The 17369-nt window shown below is 33.8% G+C and overlaps 2 protein-coding genes across 2 annotated transcripts; one reads left to right on the top strand and one right to left on the bottom strand.

Moving 5' to 3' along the window:
* Positions 1 to 2981: 2981 nt before the first annotated feature.
* On the top strand, positions 2982 to 4761 carry LOC131609465 (CBL-interacting serine/threonine-protein kinase 14-like). The gene has a single exon (XM_058881159.1). It carries the CDS (start codon positions 3321 to 3323, stop codon positions 4617 to 4619), a length of 1299 nt encoding a protein of 432 aa, XP_058737142.1. The 5' UTR covers positions 2982 to 3320; the 3' UTR covers positions 4620 to 4761.
* Positions 4762 to 9594: 4833 nt separating this feature from the next.
* On the bottom strand, positions 9595 to 14913 carry LOC131614277 (uncharacterized). Its single transcript, XM_058885887.1, has one exon. The coding sequence runs from the start codon at positions 14911 to 14913 to the stop codon at positions 9595 to 9597; it is 5319 nt and encodes a 1772-aa protein (XP_058741870.1).
* Between the last annotated feature and the right edge of the window lie 2456 nt (positions 14914 to 17369).

The raw sequence follows: 17369 nt of genomic DNA, 5'->3' as shown, positions 1-17369 counted from the left end.
TTACTTATACTTAAAAAATCTCCTGACACATAGTAACTCTAGAAATAGCCATTTAAAGGCCATTCTTTCTTCGAAACAGATGACCTCGAAGAACATCAATATTGTGTCGAAATCTTCGGCTAACAAATTGCCCCCAATAAATGACTATTTCTAAGGGACAAACAGAAATAGGCATTTCTTGAACCTTCCAGATTTCGACCTTCAAAAACTCTTGGTTTCCAAGATTCTGAATGATGTCAGAGTCATCATGACCTTTCTTTCAAAACGTCTTCTCAAAAACATGTGCCATTATGTTTGATCATTGCTCCTAGGTTCTAGGAGTGATGCCATTAATTGCGAAACCGCCAGACGGATGAATCACATTTTGACACGTTCCCCACTAACTCAATTAACTAATTTAATTAGAAATTTGAAGGGTTTTTCCTAACCCTTTAAATAGTGGGTCTAACCATTTGTAACACTTTTCCACTTCTTTTGCAATCACGTTCTTCATCTTCTCTCTTGAAAAGAAACGGAGACAAAGCCTTTTTTAACATTCCTTCATCTCTCTCAAAGAACTTCATCCATGGCTTCATCAACTGAACAAGATCAACAAATGCAAAACACAGAAGCTTCTCAACCTGTCCATCAACTTCAACATCCTACCTTGGTTGGGAATCAACAATATATACCAGAACCGTATCTAGAGGACCCATGCTTTCATGGGTCCTCTACCGGGTCCTAATGCTCATTTACAAAATAACTTTTTCCTGCTTATTATAAGACTAGGCCTTTAGTTAGCAAGAATAAGTTAGATGAACAAGGAAAACTGTTGTTTGTTGAAACAGAAGATGATGCTAGTTCTTCGACCAAGACTGCTATAGCCCAAGAGACCATTAAGCTAGAGTATATGACTAATACCCTTAAGGTATTTAGGGCTACCCCTTTAGCTAAAGATCCTGAACCCTACTTCGCCTGGTTGGCTAAGATTGAGTCGAAGAAAGCTTCACTCTGGAAAGAATTGGGAATTTACGACTTGATCCAGTTGTCGAAAACTGGGTTAGAGTATAACCAGACTATGCTGGTTGCGTCAATGTACTTATGGGACGCAACCCACAACACCTTCCATCTCCCTTGTAGAATAGTTAGCCATACTCTCTTCGACATGGCCGCTATCACGGCGCTTCGACCAACTGGGAAAGACTTCGACCCAAACCATATGGACACTGATACCATTAAGTTTAATGATAGTAAAGCCACCTACACAATCTTCATCGTGAAACACTATAACAAAGATAGTGATGAATTTTAATGAAAATTTGATTAAATGTGTTCTTAGTCAATATTATAAATTAAAAAACTAAAATTTAAATTTATGAAATAATAAATATATTTTAACATGTAAATAGACTAGATATATTAATTATTAGATGAATAAAAAATAAATTTGTTTATAATAGTAAGAGAAAGTATATGTAAATGTTGACTTTTGATATTATATTTAATAATAAATTTTAAAAATACGTTTAATTTAATTATATTGATGGAAATAAATTTTTATATCATTAATATTCATATTGAAGTGTAAAAATCAGTTACTAAATTACCATAAAAATTAATTTTTTTTCTTATAATAAGAAGCTTTAACTAGATAATAAAGGTGTTCACGGTAGGATCTAGAACAATTTCAATACATAAATTCATTTGATTTAAATATAAAACTGTTTTTAGTTCCGTTCAATTTTAAATGATTAGTTAAAACTCAATTCCACTCACTTTTATATGATTTAAATTTAAATAATTCTACTACTATCTCCCGTCCTATTTATAAGAGAAAATCTAATTTTTAGATTCATTGAATAATCAATGTATCTAGATTGTATTATGGATCAGATACAATAATTATTCAATGAATATAAAAAGTCAACTTTCCCTTATAACTAGGATCAGAAGGAGTATTATTCTTTATGGTCCTCATTATTCTTTCCGATCCTTCTTACAAGAAAAAAAAATTATTTATTCAATAATTAATGTATTTGATTCAAATATAAGCCAAATACATTTATCATTTTATAATTTTAAAAAAAAAATTATCTTATAATAAAGAAGTTAGTAGTATTAAATAATAGGAAGCCGTAACTAGAAAAAGTTTTTTTTTTTTTTGTGTTAGAAAATACTGCCTTCATTCCTATTTATAAGTAAATTTAATTTTTTTAGATTCATTGAATAAATAATGTATCTAACCAATATATAATTCAGATACATCATTTATTCAATGAACCTAAAAAATCAAAATTTGTCAAAAAAAATAAAATAACAAAAGTATAAATAAAAATAACAAACAGCATTCTAGTTAAATATAAATGAAAATAACAAACTTATAAAAAGTTTAAAATAATTGATTTTGTTTATAATTTGTTACGAGTGGATATCTTCTATACGAAGAAAATCAATTTTTTGGGGATAACGAGTAACAACCCCCGTAAAAGAAAAAACGCAACGAAGTATTGATACTACCTCCGTTCCTTTTTATAAGAGAAAAGTCACTTTTTAGGTTCATTGAATAATCAATGTATTTGGTTTGTTTATAGACTAGATACATTGATTATTCAACGAACCTAAAAAGTGAGTTGCCTCTTATAAAAAGGAACGGAGGCAGTATCTAATAGAGGGGTATTGATATGTAATAGAGGGGTACAATGGTATATTCACCATTGATAATGTGGTCACCACTCAGTTTCACGCATTCCCTTTCACATCATCAAAATAAAGCTTTGTTTGGCTCCTAGTACTACTATAATCCATTGACTATTATACCCTATCTCTGTACGGCACTCATTCATTTCAACGAGTTTTGGTCTCTTATAATTCTCCAACGCGGTACCTTAGCCTCTAACCGCATATTCCTATATACAAGCCACAAGCCACTCATTTAAGTGATTTAACACTCTAACACTCTCTTACTGTATACAAAAGCGATTTTTACTGTACCACGTCACAACACCATTCCTCTTTGTTTCCCCTTAAAAAAATAAATAACAAATTATCCTAGTACATTCAAAAGCAACATCCAAAGTAGAATCGATTATCTTTAAATAGCATCCGTATACCACTCATAACTACACACACGCAAAACATCGCTTAATACTTCCTTTTCTTTCTCCCAAAAACACTTCAACTTCAAGCCGCTATAATTTTTCAGAAGTGCTTTTTAAGATCGTTCATTAATTTTCAAAAGCACTTCTACGTTACCAATAATCAATAACCACGGCAACTCTAAATCCTACCAAATCCGTATCCATCTCAAACCAGTTGGATATCAGGTACAAAACGACACCGTCATGGCAGAAGAATCACAAATTCAAATACAAGCGACTAACAAGTCAACAAACGGCGTCGTTTTGTTTGAGAAGTACGAAATTGGTAAACTGCTCGGAGTTGGCGCGTCGGCGAAGGTGTACCACGCGACGAATGTCGAAACCGGGAAGAGCGTAGCGGTGAAAGTCATGAACAAGAAGAAACTCGTTAATGGAGGTTTCTCACCAAACATTGAGCGTGAGATCTCAATTCTCAGCCGCCTCCATCATCCTAACATCGTAAACCTCTTTGAAGTGCTCGCGTCGAAGACGAAAATTTACTTCATCATAGAATTAGCCTCCGCCGGCGAACTCTTCGAAGAGGTAGCTAAAAGAGACAAACTCACCGAAGAACACGCTAGAAAATACTTCCGGCAACTTATCTCCGCCGTGAAACACTGTCACTCTCACGGTGTTTACCACCGCGATCTCAAACTCGATAATCTCTTACTAGACGAGAATGATAATCTCAAGGTAACTGATTTCGGTTTAAGCGCGGTGAAAAACCAGATCCGTCCTGACGGTTTACTTCACACCGTTTGCGGTACACCGTCCTACGTGGCACCGGAGATCCTAGCGAAGAAAGGGTATAACGGTGCGAAAGCTGATGTATGGTCATGCGGCGTCGTTTTGTTTGCTATTACCGCGGGATATTTACCGTTCAATGATTATAATATTACCGTGCTGTATAGGAAGATTTACCGCGGTCAATTTCGGTTCCCGAAATGGTTTTCCTGTGATCTGAAGAATCTCTTATCGAGGTTGTTGGATACGAACCCTGAGACGAGGATTAGCGTTGATGAAATTCTTCAAGACCCGTGGTTCAACTCGGGTGGATATAAGGTGGACCGGGTTTTAGTTAAGGAACCGGAGTTGGAGGAAAGTCAAACCGGGTTTAAGTCGATGAACGCGTTTGATTTGATATCGTTTTCAACTGGGTTAGATATGTCTGGTTTGTTTGAGGATCAAAACGGGTCGGGTTTAGCTGAATGGGTTGTTTCAAGGGACAAACCGGAGAAAATTATTGAAAGGGTGGAGGAGGTGGTTAAGGGAACGACGGTAGTTGTAACAAAAATGGAAAATTGTGGTGGAGCAAAATTGGAGGGACAAGAAGGTAATTTGATTGGTGTTGTTATGGTTTACCGGTTAACGGATGAATTTGTGGTAGTTGAAATGAAGAAACGTGGAAAGGGGGAGGAATCTGAGGCGAAATTGTGGAAAAATAAATTGCGACCTTTGCTTGTTGAGTTGGCTAAGAAACCGGAAGAGCCGGTTTCCCGGTGACTTCTGGTGTGATTTATTAAATTTGTTTAATAAGTGTTATTTGGTATATCTATTGTTTTTAATCTACGGTACCAAGTACCAAGATCTTTGCATTGGAACTTCCGTTAAATAAAATAAATAGTTTAAAATTAATTTATTTTTATATTTTATAAGGAGTAGATGTATCTTTAATTTCCATTTAAATTCAAGTTTAGTTTCTAATTTAATGTTTACTAAAATAGGTTGTTCTTTTAAATACTCTAGAAATTTATTATGTGGTGCCTTTTTAAAAGTCCATATGATAATGACTAGAATAAATGGAAGGACCAGTTCCAAAAGAGACGAATACGTACGTTACCAAATGTAGAAGAAAAGTTTATTAGGACTGAAATTGAATGAAATGTATTTGGTGAGTATAATTGGATAAATATTGTTTTCGGTTTTTAATATAAAAAAGAATTAAACAATGAAGTTTAATTTATTCAGCTTAAATTTAGATAAAATATATACATAATACATTTTTCATGACTTGATGTTATATTTTAGGTTTAATTATAGATGTATTTGTATTTTTATTTGACTAAATCAATTCTCTATTTTAAACTTAAATGAATTTAATTTTTATATTTTTATTTTTTAAAATTTAAATGAATTGAATTTTTATATTTTCATTTTTTAATAATGTATCACTTATATTATTTATATTGTTGATATGTGACTTATATTTTATTTAAGTTTGAAGAGAGAATTTAATAACCTAATATTTCAAATATATTTTTTAATTAACTAAAAACTTTAAAAATGAACAAGATAATATTTTATAATAAAATAAATTAATTTTTGTTTTACAACTATATATGATAAAAATTTAAACTTTATATCTTATGTTATAAAACTAACTTCATACCACTATTTTTTATAAATATATTCTATATAGTCACACCCTAAAAATATATACATATATTGTTTAGATTAAGTTTAGAGCCCATGATACATGGTGAAAAATAAGTGAAATTGTAGTTCATAACATTATACATAAGAAAATGCTAACATGTAACATGTATCTTAAAGGCACATGTTAGCATGATCCTTATACATATTATTTACTATATTGATATAATACTTATATTGATATAATACTTAGTTTATTCATATGATTATTGATAGTTTTTTAGATTTTGAGTAAATCAAAATTTTTAATATCAAATAAGCGGTAGAAAAAATTTACACTTGTCATTGTTTTATTTTTTTTTATTTTTTACGGATCAAAAATAGATAAATGAATAATTAGGTTATGCATCAGAAAGGGATATCCCTTTATCGATTGACAAAAGAATATTAAGATTGAGCAGATGAGTTATTAAGATAATTGTTGTTCATATAGAAAAAACTAAGTCTAAAAAATCATATGCTCTCATTTAAATTGTTTTTATACTATATGTAATGGTTTTGCCTTAACAAAAGCTATACATGGATATACCATAGTGAAGAAAAATTTAAATCCACTAATTCTAGTAGATATATCATACTATGTTTGTTGATTTTGAAAAAAATATGTATGAATGTGATCATGCTAAAGAGTTTATGAATGTAATTGAAGATTTTTTTTTATTCTCTTAAAATATTTTGAGAAACTAGTGATGTGATGTAAAAAACTGGAGGATGCTCCTATTAAAGGTAAAGTATATGGACTCCACCATTTTTATAATCTTCTAGATATGAGAAGAAACACAAGATAGAGTTGCATCTTTTACTCTATTTCAATTGTACCCTTTATTGTATCACAAAAGACAAAAAAACGAAGTGATTATGTTGTGCTAAATGACTGACTAGTATAATATTTTGAATTGTTTGATAGTAGATTTGAAAATTATAATGTGAAAAGTTATATTTTTATATATTTTTTAATTAATTTAAAAATGAAAAATTATGTAAACTACGTTCAAATAAAAAAATTGAACTACTATTATTTTGTCTAAAGTAGCCGGTTTAAATTTAAGAACGTATTAAACTAATAAATTTAATTAATTAATAAAAAAATTACTTATAAAATTCAATATAAAATAAATAATGATTTAAAATAAAATCTAAGCAGTTTATTAAATTAATATGGGAAATGCTAACCAGTGCCCTCAGGACAATGGTTAAAAATTTTAAAATAGTAAATTTATCTCGGTAATCTGCGTATTTAATGTATTAAAAATTGAAATATTAAATTTTTTATAAAATATTTTCTTTTTTGGAATGCTTAACGATTACCCTGAGGGCACTGGTTAGAAAGACCCAATTAATATTAATTATAATTAGAATGATTTTTTTAAGATAAGAGTTTTATTGTCAATTCCTTAAATCATTATTACTCTCTCTATCCTATTTCTCTTCTTTCTCATTTATACTAAACATTACATTAAATTTATTCTATTTCTCACCTATTTCTCTCTTCGCACACTCTTTCTCACCTCTTTCTCTCTTCTCTATTTTTCCTTACAGCCAAACAAACCCTAAGTGAAGGTTCAAAGAAACATAAGAAATAGATGATTTGAATTGAGTTTCAAGATTAAAATTTTTCCCACCCAAGAACATAAACAACAAAGCTTATAGTAAAAATAAAGACATGTATTTTTATCCTGATTCGTTGTTAATTAAGTTACCTCCAGTCCACCTGCTTGAGTGATTTTGCCTTCTCAATAAGGACTTAATTCAATAATTAACCTAATTACAAACTCAATGACAACCTAGTCTCTTAAGGAATTACAACTCAAAAAATGCATTTGTTGGGAATCGAATCTATAATTATTTCAACTATCCCCTTGGTTATTCAAAAACCGAGGGATTAAGTGGTAAGTAATTATGACACCCTTCGTTACCTCGCCTCTATAACCGAAATTAAATCAATTTTATGTCTGAGCTTAAATGTGTGTTTCATAGTAGTGTATGACCCTTCTTACAAGATTATCTTTTTTGGTTAATCTATTTTGGAACAATCTTCAAGCCAAACATGATATTTTTAAAGGTATAGATTTATGCCAAATTTTAGACCATAACGAATTAAAATAGTATGGAAGACTAGACATTTGATCCTTGTAAGTCTCCCTAACAAAGTAGTACTTCATAACTTACAATCGTCTAACTCAAGATTGTAAATAGCTTTCCATTAGTTCGAACCGTCTGTAATATCTATTCTAATTGACCCCTTGTTCCAACCATATCTGTTAACCATATAATTAAACCACAAGCCACTCCTTTTTTTATTTTATTTTCCACTCCTACTTTTCTAAAAGTGCCAAATTAATTACAATTAGGTTTCTAATACCTAGTCCCCCTTCTTTAACATGCCTACACACCTTATTTCGTTTGACCCAATTTATTTTCCTCTCATTCTCATTTCCACCCCAAATAAATTACTTAAAGAGAGATTCAACTTTAGCAATTATACTGCTTTGAAGACAGAAAGAAAGTAGACTAGAAGCACATACATGACAAATTTTAAAATTACCACACCACCACCAATGAATAACTGAAAGTTCTTTCATATAGACGTACAATCTATTCCTCACGGCCTCAATCATTGGTTTTCAAATTTCTTTTCTATTTAGATTGACCCCAATTGAAAGACTAAGGAACTTGGAGGGAACTATTCCAATTTTACAATTCAATATATTTGTTGCCTCTTCAAACCACCGAATGTTTATTCCAACTAATGAGCTCTTGATAAAATTAACCTTAAGATCTGACATCACTTCAAAAAGCAACAAGCTTGCCTTATCCATATATTTGACTATTTTCTTTCTCTAACAATTAGGATGTCGTCAACCTATTGTAAATAAATGAGTGAATCTCTCTTCTCCATTCTCAAATTTGTACCCACAAATTTTTCCACTCTCTAATACTTTCCTTATCAGCATATTAACTTAAGTACAATAAGGAAAAAAATACAAAAGAGTATTTTTTTGGATGTAATTAGATTTTTAAGTTGCATTAGAAAAAGAAAAATATGAAATTATTAACATAGAATTGTTATAATTATTAGAGTCAAATTGTTGGAAATATTGTTTAACATAAATAAATATAAAAAATAATATTTTAAAATCGGACCGGTCAACAATGGAAATATTGAGTCAGTAATTTATTGGTCGAATCATTGAGTCACTGGTCGAATCACATGACTAAATCAGATAACTCGATTGAATAAATCGATCTCTATAATAAAATTATATAATTATTAAACCGGCCGGACTGGTTGATTCGGTCTCTAAAAAATATCTCGACACCTTCAAAATTTCAAAATATTATAATTTCACAAGTTTATTCTTTAAATTCAAATTTTAAATATTGTTATCACACAACAAATAATTTATTGGTTTTTAACCGTTCTAGCCAATTCACATTATTTTCAATAACTTACCGAGTTCAATAATAAGATCAAATTGATGACTCATCTGATTCCAGTTTGACTAATCCAACTAACCGGTTCGTTTTGGTTTTTAAAACATTCATAAAAAATATAAAATAAAAATATCACTTTAGTGATCAATTTATTTTTCATATATATATATATATGGTATATCATACGAGAATACTTTTTTTATATGAGAATGTGAGAATGATTCTGAACCATCAAATTTTAAAATAAATAGTGGAGATTATGTGAGAATCTTTTTTTCTCTCTCCTACATCATTTATTTTAATAATCGAAGAGAAAGAAAAAAAAATTCTCACATAATCTCCACCATTTATTTTAAAATCTAATGGTTCAGATTCATTTTCACATTCTCATATAAAAAAGACATTCTCATATGATATGTGATAGATATGTGTTCAATAACCCTAGATCTAGAAAGCATTAAAAGACAATAAGATAAAATCAACTTTTCTTCTTACTAATGGCTGCTGCAGAATACAATATAAATAGTAGGGTTTATATTCCTAAAAGGGCCATGGGCCAGCCATAATCTAAAAACAACAAAACATAAACTAAAATATTACTAGTTGCACCTTATTGTTTTAAAATAAAGTCTTTTAGCCACACGGGCTGTTTCATAATTCTCTTGGGCTTTGATTTCTTCATAACATTACTCTGGGGCCCATAAGGAACCTTGTCCTCAAGGTTCAAAGATGTTTGGTTAGGATACACAACATTTGTGTGTGGGCTGGAACGAACAACCGTGGGCCCAGAATTTTGAATTGGGCATCTACTGAAGGGAAAATCGGTGGTCACATGAGGAGATAACATTGGGGCGTGGGAAATCTCCAAGGGATAAGGGCGAATCTGAAGCAAGGGCTGAGATTGCTTGTTGGAAAAAGTGGGACTATCTCGAGCAGTGGGACAACCTTGGGGAACACGCGCATGCGCGTTACAGCTGGGTGCAGGTACCAAACAGCTGGCTGTATTGGACAAAGGGAGAGAGACGTTGGGACTTCCAGGGGTAGATTTGTCATAACCGGAATTTGTACTTGCCAAAGTATCTGAAGTGATAAGTACCCTTTGTTTACCACTTAAACCCATTTGCTCCTGCATTTGATATTTTTCCACCGAGTTCAAACTAGTTCCATCACACAAACTCTTCTTATTTTCTTCAGTCAAACTAGGTCCTTTTTCTTTCTCTCTAAGCCCAGAAGTGGTTCCGGTTCGTGAAACAGGTGAACCTTCTGCTTCGAAAGTGATGAGATCCGGCGGAGAACTTGGTTGAAAACCCATTGACGGTGGTTTTCCGTGATATGCTTTCAGTAGTGACACGTGGACGATGGGATGAATCCGGGAAGATGACGGTAGATCGAGTAAATATGTAACATTCCCGGTGCGTTTGATGATACGAAAAGGGCCAAAGTACCTTTGAGATAACTTCTGAGACTGACGGCGGTGGACTGTTTGCTGCCGATACGGTTGAAGCTTCATCAAAACGAAATCTCCTTCCGTAAAGGTAACATCCTGTCTCTTTTTATTAGCCTGTTTCTCCATCGTTGCTCTGCTCTTCCGTAAATGGTCTTTTAACTGCGTTAAAATCTGCTGTTGTTGATGTAGAGCTTCGTCAAGTGTGGAGTCTGAAACAGAACTCTGAACATAGTCCATGATGCCCGGAGGATCTCTACCGTAAAGGGCCTTAAAAGGAGTCATGTTGATAGCTGAATGAACTGAAGTGTTGAACCAATATTCTGCCAAATGAAGAAATTTATGCCAAGTGCGAGGGTGATCTCCCACAAAACAGCGTAGGTACGTTTCTAATGAACGATTTACTACTTCCGTTTGTCCGTCGGTCTCTGGATGATATGAGGTACTGTATTGCAGAGTCGTTCCATGGTTCCTGAAAAACTCCTTCCAAAATTTACTTAGGAACAGGGGATCACGATCTGAAACTATAGTCTTTGGGCTGCCATGGAGGCGAAAGACTTCCACTGTGAATCTATTTGCCAGATCTTTTGCGGAGAAGTGAGTTGGCAGTGGGAGAAAATGAACGTACTTCGTCAAACGGTCACAAATTACCCAGATCGTTGTGTGGCCACATGAACTAGGTAAGTTTGTTATAAAGTCCATAGTTATTTCTTCCCAAACTTGTTTCGGAATTGGTAATGGTTGGAGCAAACCCTTCTTTTTCTGAGTATCATATTTATTATGTTGACATGTTGAACAGTTTTTAACCATTTCTTTCACATTGAGGTACACACCTGGCCAACAAAATGATGCCCTTAATCTGGCCAACGTAGCCTTCACGCCTGAATGACCTGCAGTTGGTGTCTGGTGGTATTCCTTCATGAGCTGAAGTCTTAAATCATCTATTTCCGGTATGAAAATTCTGTTATTGTAATACAATAATCCTTGGTTCACCTTGAATGCTGGGTTCTTTTTCTCTGCTATTGCTAACTGCATCAAATTCTGACCCACACTGTCTTGTGTATAAAACTGTTTCAAGGTCTGGAGTAAATCTGGCAAAGGTGAAGACAGGACAAGTAGGACTGGTGTTGCTGGTTCCAGTTTACGACTTAAGGCATCTGCAACAAGATTCGATCTTCCAGGTTTGTATGAAATCTCAAAATCAAATCCTTGTAACTTAGCCGTCCATTTTTCTTGTTCTGGAGTTTGTATGCGTTGTAATAACATATCTCTTAAACTCTTTTGATCCGTGTAGATGTGAAACCGTTGACCTAAGAGATACTGCCGCCACTTCTTGACTGACTCCGTGATGGCGAACATTTCCCTTACATAGACCGATGAAGCTTGCATGCGTGGGCAAAGTTTCTTGCTGAAATACGCAATTGGATGGCCTTCCTGGGATAGAACAGCGCCAATGGCGACGCCAGAAGCATCAGTCTCTATTGTAAATTCCTTTGTAAAGTCCGGCAGTGTTAATACCGGCATGGTTGTCATTTTCTGTTTTAGCTCTGTAAAGGCCTGAGCAGCCTCTGTACTCCATGTAAATTTAGTGGAACGTAACAAGTCGGTGAGGGGAGCGGCGAGTGTGGCGTAATTTTTGACAAATCGTCGATAAAAACCGGTGAGACCTAAAAAGCCGCGGAGTGTCGAGAGTGAACGTGGTGCTGGCCAATCAACAATGGCTTTAATTTTGTTTGAATCCGGTGCAACACCGCCGGCTGAAATGATGTGTCCTAGGTACTCAATTTGAACTGCGGCAAAAACACACTTAGATAACTTCACAAAAAAAGCTTGCTTAGCCAATAACTCAAAAATAACCTGCAAATGTGTTAGATGATCTTCAAAATTAGGACTGTAAATTAAAATATCATCAAAGAAAACAAGTACAAATTTTCTTAAGTAGGGGCGGAGTAAGTCATTCATAGCCGATTGGAAAGTAGAAGGCCCATTTGTTAGGCCAAAGGGCATTACAAGAAATTCATAATGCCCATCAAAAGTTCGAAAAGCTGTTTTATACGTGTCTTCTGATGCTAATCTGATCTGATGGTATCCTGAACACAAATCTATCTTGGAAAAAATTGTGGCTGAATTAAGTTCGTCTAAAAGCTCATCAATAGTGGGTATGGGAAATCTGTCCTTTACAGTCACAGCATTCAATGCTCTATAATCAACACAAAATCGCCAAGTCCCGTCTTTCTTTTTGACTAATAAAACAGGGGATGAGAAGGGGCTAGTGCTAGGTCTGATGGTACCTTCTTGGAGCATTTCTTGAATCATTTTGGTCATGGTGTCTTTTTTTGTGTGTGGGTAACGGTAAGGTTTCACATTGATGGGTGGTGTATTTGGGAGAAGGGTTATATGATGGTCATGCGGTCTAGATGGTGGTAAGCCTTTTGGTTGTTGGAAAATAGATTGAAATTTTGTCAAAAGGGTGGTGAGTGGGAGTGGTAAAGGGTTTTGGTTAGATGGAGTTGAAATATTGGGTTCGTTTGTTTGGGGGGGTTGTTGGATGGGTTCCATGAGTAATAGGTGAAAAGAGGCAATGGCATCGGTGTGAATAAGTTGGCGGAGTTGGTGGAAAGTTGTATTTGTGGGTGTTGAGCTGGGGTCGCCGGTGAGGGTTAGTGGGGTATTCTGATGTTGAAAGGTGAGGGAGGGAATTGAAAAATCAGCTTGAATGGGTCCAAGGGTTCGAAGCCAAGCCATACCTAGAACGATATCCGCACCCTCAATAGGTAACAAATAGAATGGAAGGGTAAAAGGTTTGTTTTGAAGGAAGATTTGAACATTGTTGCAAATTCCCTCACATTGGAGATGAGATCCGTTTCCCACCATAACAGAAAATTGGTTGATTGGGGTTGTATGTAAATTTAGGTGATGAGCAATTCTAGGCTGCATAATGTTATGAGTGCTACCCGTGTCAACCAAAACCATCACCGATAACCCTTGGATTTTGCCTTTGAATTTTAGTGTTTGTGGGTGATAGTGACCGGTTAAAGCTTGGGGGGATAGCTGAAAATAAGTATCCTTAAATTCTGCCTCCATTGAATGTTCTTCCATGTTTTCATTTTCTGGTTCAACCATCACTCCCTCTTCCTCAGCCAAGAGTATGAAAAATCTGTTTGTAGAGCATTTATGACCCGTGATGAATTTCTCATCACAATTAAAACAAAGGCCTTGGGCTCGTCGTTCTTGTAGTTGGGCTTGGGTTAGTTTGCGTATAGGAAATCTGGGCTGTTGTGAGTTGGAGTTATTTTGAAGGTTAGGGTTGGGTTGGGTTGAAGGTGTTTGTGGTTTAAAATTCTGGGTGTTTGGGTTGGTAGGTGTTGGTTTTTGGTAGTTTGATGAGAAGGGTTTAATGAACTTTTGTTTGGTTTCTTTGAGTTTAGACTCGATTAATTTGGCAAGTCCAATGGCTTGGGATATAGATGTGGGTTTTAGGATAGCTAATTCATGCTGAATATCTATGTTTAAACCTGAGATAAAACAATTTAGAATTGCCAAAGGTGGCAGTCCCACCACTTGATTGCCAAGCTGTTCAAATTTCGTTTGGTACTCCATAACAGATCCTGTTTGCTTTAATTTAAATAATTCAGCTTGATGGTTCTCAAAAGTAGAAGGACCAAAACGTAATTCTAAAGCTCTTGTGAAAGATAACCAATCTGTTAACAAGTGATTATGATGCATCCACTTAAACCAGCCTAATGCATCTCCCTTCATATAAAAAGAAATTAAAGACAAACGATTTTCGGGTGGTAGATTATAAAAGCTAAAAAACTGATCAGCCTGAAATAACCATTCTAAAGGGTTAGATCCATCGAAAAGGGGTAGGTCCAGCTTGGGTGAGCGAATAGGTGGCAAGGGTGGTATGTGGGCTAGGTTATGATATGGATCTGGTTGGGAAAAAGGGGCAAAAACAGATTGGGGGGTGTATGGAGGATAAGGGACGAAAGGGGGGTGTAAAACGTGTGAATGGGGGTGTATAGAAATTGTTGGCTGAGTGGGTGCGAATGTGTGGGCTGCGGTTGGCCGAACTGCAGAATGATTAGGTGTAGCAGTGTGATTAATGGGTGATTGGGTGGGTGTGCTCACATGGGTTAAAGTAGGTGACCCAAAAGATAAAGAAGAGGGTTGTATACCTGATGTGCTGCCACCAGCATGTGCAGAATGGGTATGGACAGCAGTTTGGGGTTCTTTTTGAATGGAAATTTTCTGCAGAGCTGCCATAAGAGCTTGGTATTTTGATTCTTCTTCAATTTTGTCATTCTCTAACCTTGTATGCAGCTGACCCACTTGTTTGGCAATATCTTCATGAACTTGAGCAAATCTTACATCCATTTGCTCTTGTGTTTCAGCCATAGCATTGTTTAAGTGTAATGAGGACATTTGTAAAGCTTCTTCTAAAATCTCTTTAGAAGAGGGGTTTGGAGGTTTTGGAGGAGCCATGAGAGGTCTTGAGAAGGTAAAGGAAAGCACCAATGATAGATATGTGTTCAATAACCCTAGATCTAGAAAGCATTAAAAGACAATAAGATAAAATCAACTTTTCTTCTTACTAATGGCTGCTGCAGAATACAATATAAATAGTAGGGTTTATATTCCTAAAAGGGCCATGGGCCAGCCATAATCTAAAAACAACAAAACATAAACTAAAATATTACTAGTTGCACCTTATTGTTTTAAAATAAAGTCTTTTAGCCACACGGGCTGTTTCATAATTCTCTTGGGCTTTGATTTCTTCATAACAATATGCCTTTTATATATATATATATATATATATATATATATATATATATATATATATATATATATATATATATATATATATATATATATATATATATATATAACTTTATTAACTAAAAAATTTGTCGAGACAATTTCAGAAGCATGTGGAAACCATTTTAAAGAATCGTATTTTATATAAGGAGTATAGTACTTTTTCTTATCCTATACTTCTTGGGGGATGAAATTATGATAATTCAGTGTTCATTAAAAATTTGTCTACAGCATTTCTGATACTAAAGTATGTACGTCTGGATCCTGTCGATATTTGCCTCTTGAAAAAGCAAAAGACAGTAAAACCAAATTTACAACCTGGGGATGATTGGGATTTTAGACATCAATCATTATAGCGGCAAGTGGCAACAACGTTTGTATGTGGCTCATAATGACCCATATTATAATGTTTTAGTGCGTTTGATTTAGTTTCTTTATCTCAATTATTATCAAATGGATTAGTTGTGTGATGAAGAATAAAACAATTAAGAAGATGCTAACAATAATGCTTTGTTAGAATTACAGCTGGCCCAACAATTATTTTTTAATTAATAATAATTTATATAATTAAAGTAATTAACAGAACATCGTAGATTTTTTTAATTAAAAAAGTAATGTTCAATGATTATTTTTTTATCGATAATATTTTGTATTTAAATTACTCTAAGTAATAGAAAAGTGCATTTTTGCTAATAAAAAGTAATGTTCTACAATTATTTTAAAAAAGGAAAATGTTTATGAAAAAAAAAAAAAAACAGTTCGCTCTAATAGAAAACAAATGAAAGAAAAATGAGAACTCTCAAGTAGAAATTTCAAGTAAAAATTTTGAAGAATTAAAGTTGGTTGTGTAGTTTAAGGTCGAATTAAGATAGTCTTTAGTGTGATTTTTTTACTTTATCTCTATATTACTGTCTTTTATTTTTTTTCATGTTATTTATCTTTTTTTGTTGTTTATTCTCTGTTAATCTTTGTTTTTAATATAAATCATTTTAAATCAGTCGTTCTTGTGATAACACATATAAAATCATAATATAAAAGTTTACCATCCCTCTTGTGTTTGAAATTTCTTGTTCAACAAGTGGCATCAGAGTTTAACTCCATTTATATGATAAATTATTTTAGGAGGTAGAAGTGACTTCAAACGATTTACTAAACAAACCTCCATCCTTCAATGGAGAGGGGGTATGCTTATTGAAAAGAGAAGACGAAAATCTTTATATATGGGATGTGTAATGCAATATGGATTGTTGTTAAAAAGAGTTCTTTTATTCCTAAACATTTAGTTGATTGTGTTGTGGAGAACATATATAGAGAAATATGGACCAAATATATCAAGGAAAAAGTGCAACACAATTTGAAATCTAAAACCATTATCATTATCACTCTCAATATTTATGAGTTTTTTTCGTGTTTCTCACTGTGAGACTGCTAAAGAAATATGAGATGTCGTTCAACTTACCCATGAAGGTACAATCGGGATAAAAAGGACTAGGATGAACATATTGACCCATGAGTACGAGCTTTTTAGAATGAGACTTGAGGAAAATATTCATGATATGGAAACATGTTTTATTCACATTGTGAATCATATGAGAGCTCTAGGTAAAAACTTTTGAAATGGGAATTTGGTTATCAAAGTCCTTAGATGCCTAAATTGCAGCTGTTAACCTAAATTTAATGCGACATCTAAATCAAAGAGCTCGTCTTCTATGGAATTGACTACCTTGTTCGAAATTGCAGAAAACATGAAATGGAACTAAAAAGAGTAGATAAGAACAAAGAAGGTGACAAAAAGAAAAAAAAATCTAACACTAAAAGTTATAGAGGTGTTAGCTGGGATTTTCGATAAAGTCAAAAACCCAGCTAAAATCATGTGGGGTGTAGGAAGCCATTCCCAGACGAATAAGAAAGTTGATATAGAGAGGTGCAGAAGAGAAGTCGAAATACTGGCCGAAGGAAGACATGGACTTAGTATATTTCGTTATAGGATGGTGGATCAGTCGACAGAGGCAGTTTCTTAGACAGAAGCAGTTACTACGGACGAACATAATGTGGTAATCGTTCGTCATGGTATCCATAAGTATAAATACGTGCAGAGGCGGTTAACTAAAGTTAGTGGATAC

The sequence above is a fragment of the Vicia villosa genome, linkage group LG6 (assembly GCF_029867415.1).
Source record: "Vicia villosa cultivar HV-30 ecotype Madison, WI linkage group LG6, Vvil1.0, whole genome shotgun sequence".
Lineage (NCBI taxonomy): Eukaryota > Viridiplantae > Streptophyta > Magnoliopsida > Fabales > Fabaceae > Vicia > Vicia villosa.
The sequence above is the reverse complement of the archived record's forward strand: the minus strand, read 5'-3'. Positions and strand labels throughout refer to the sequence as shown.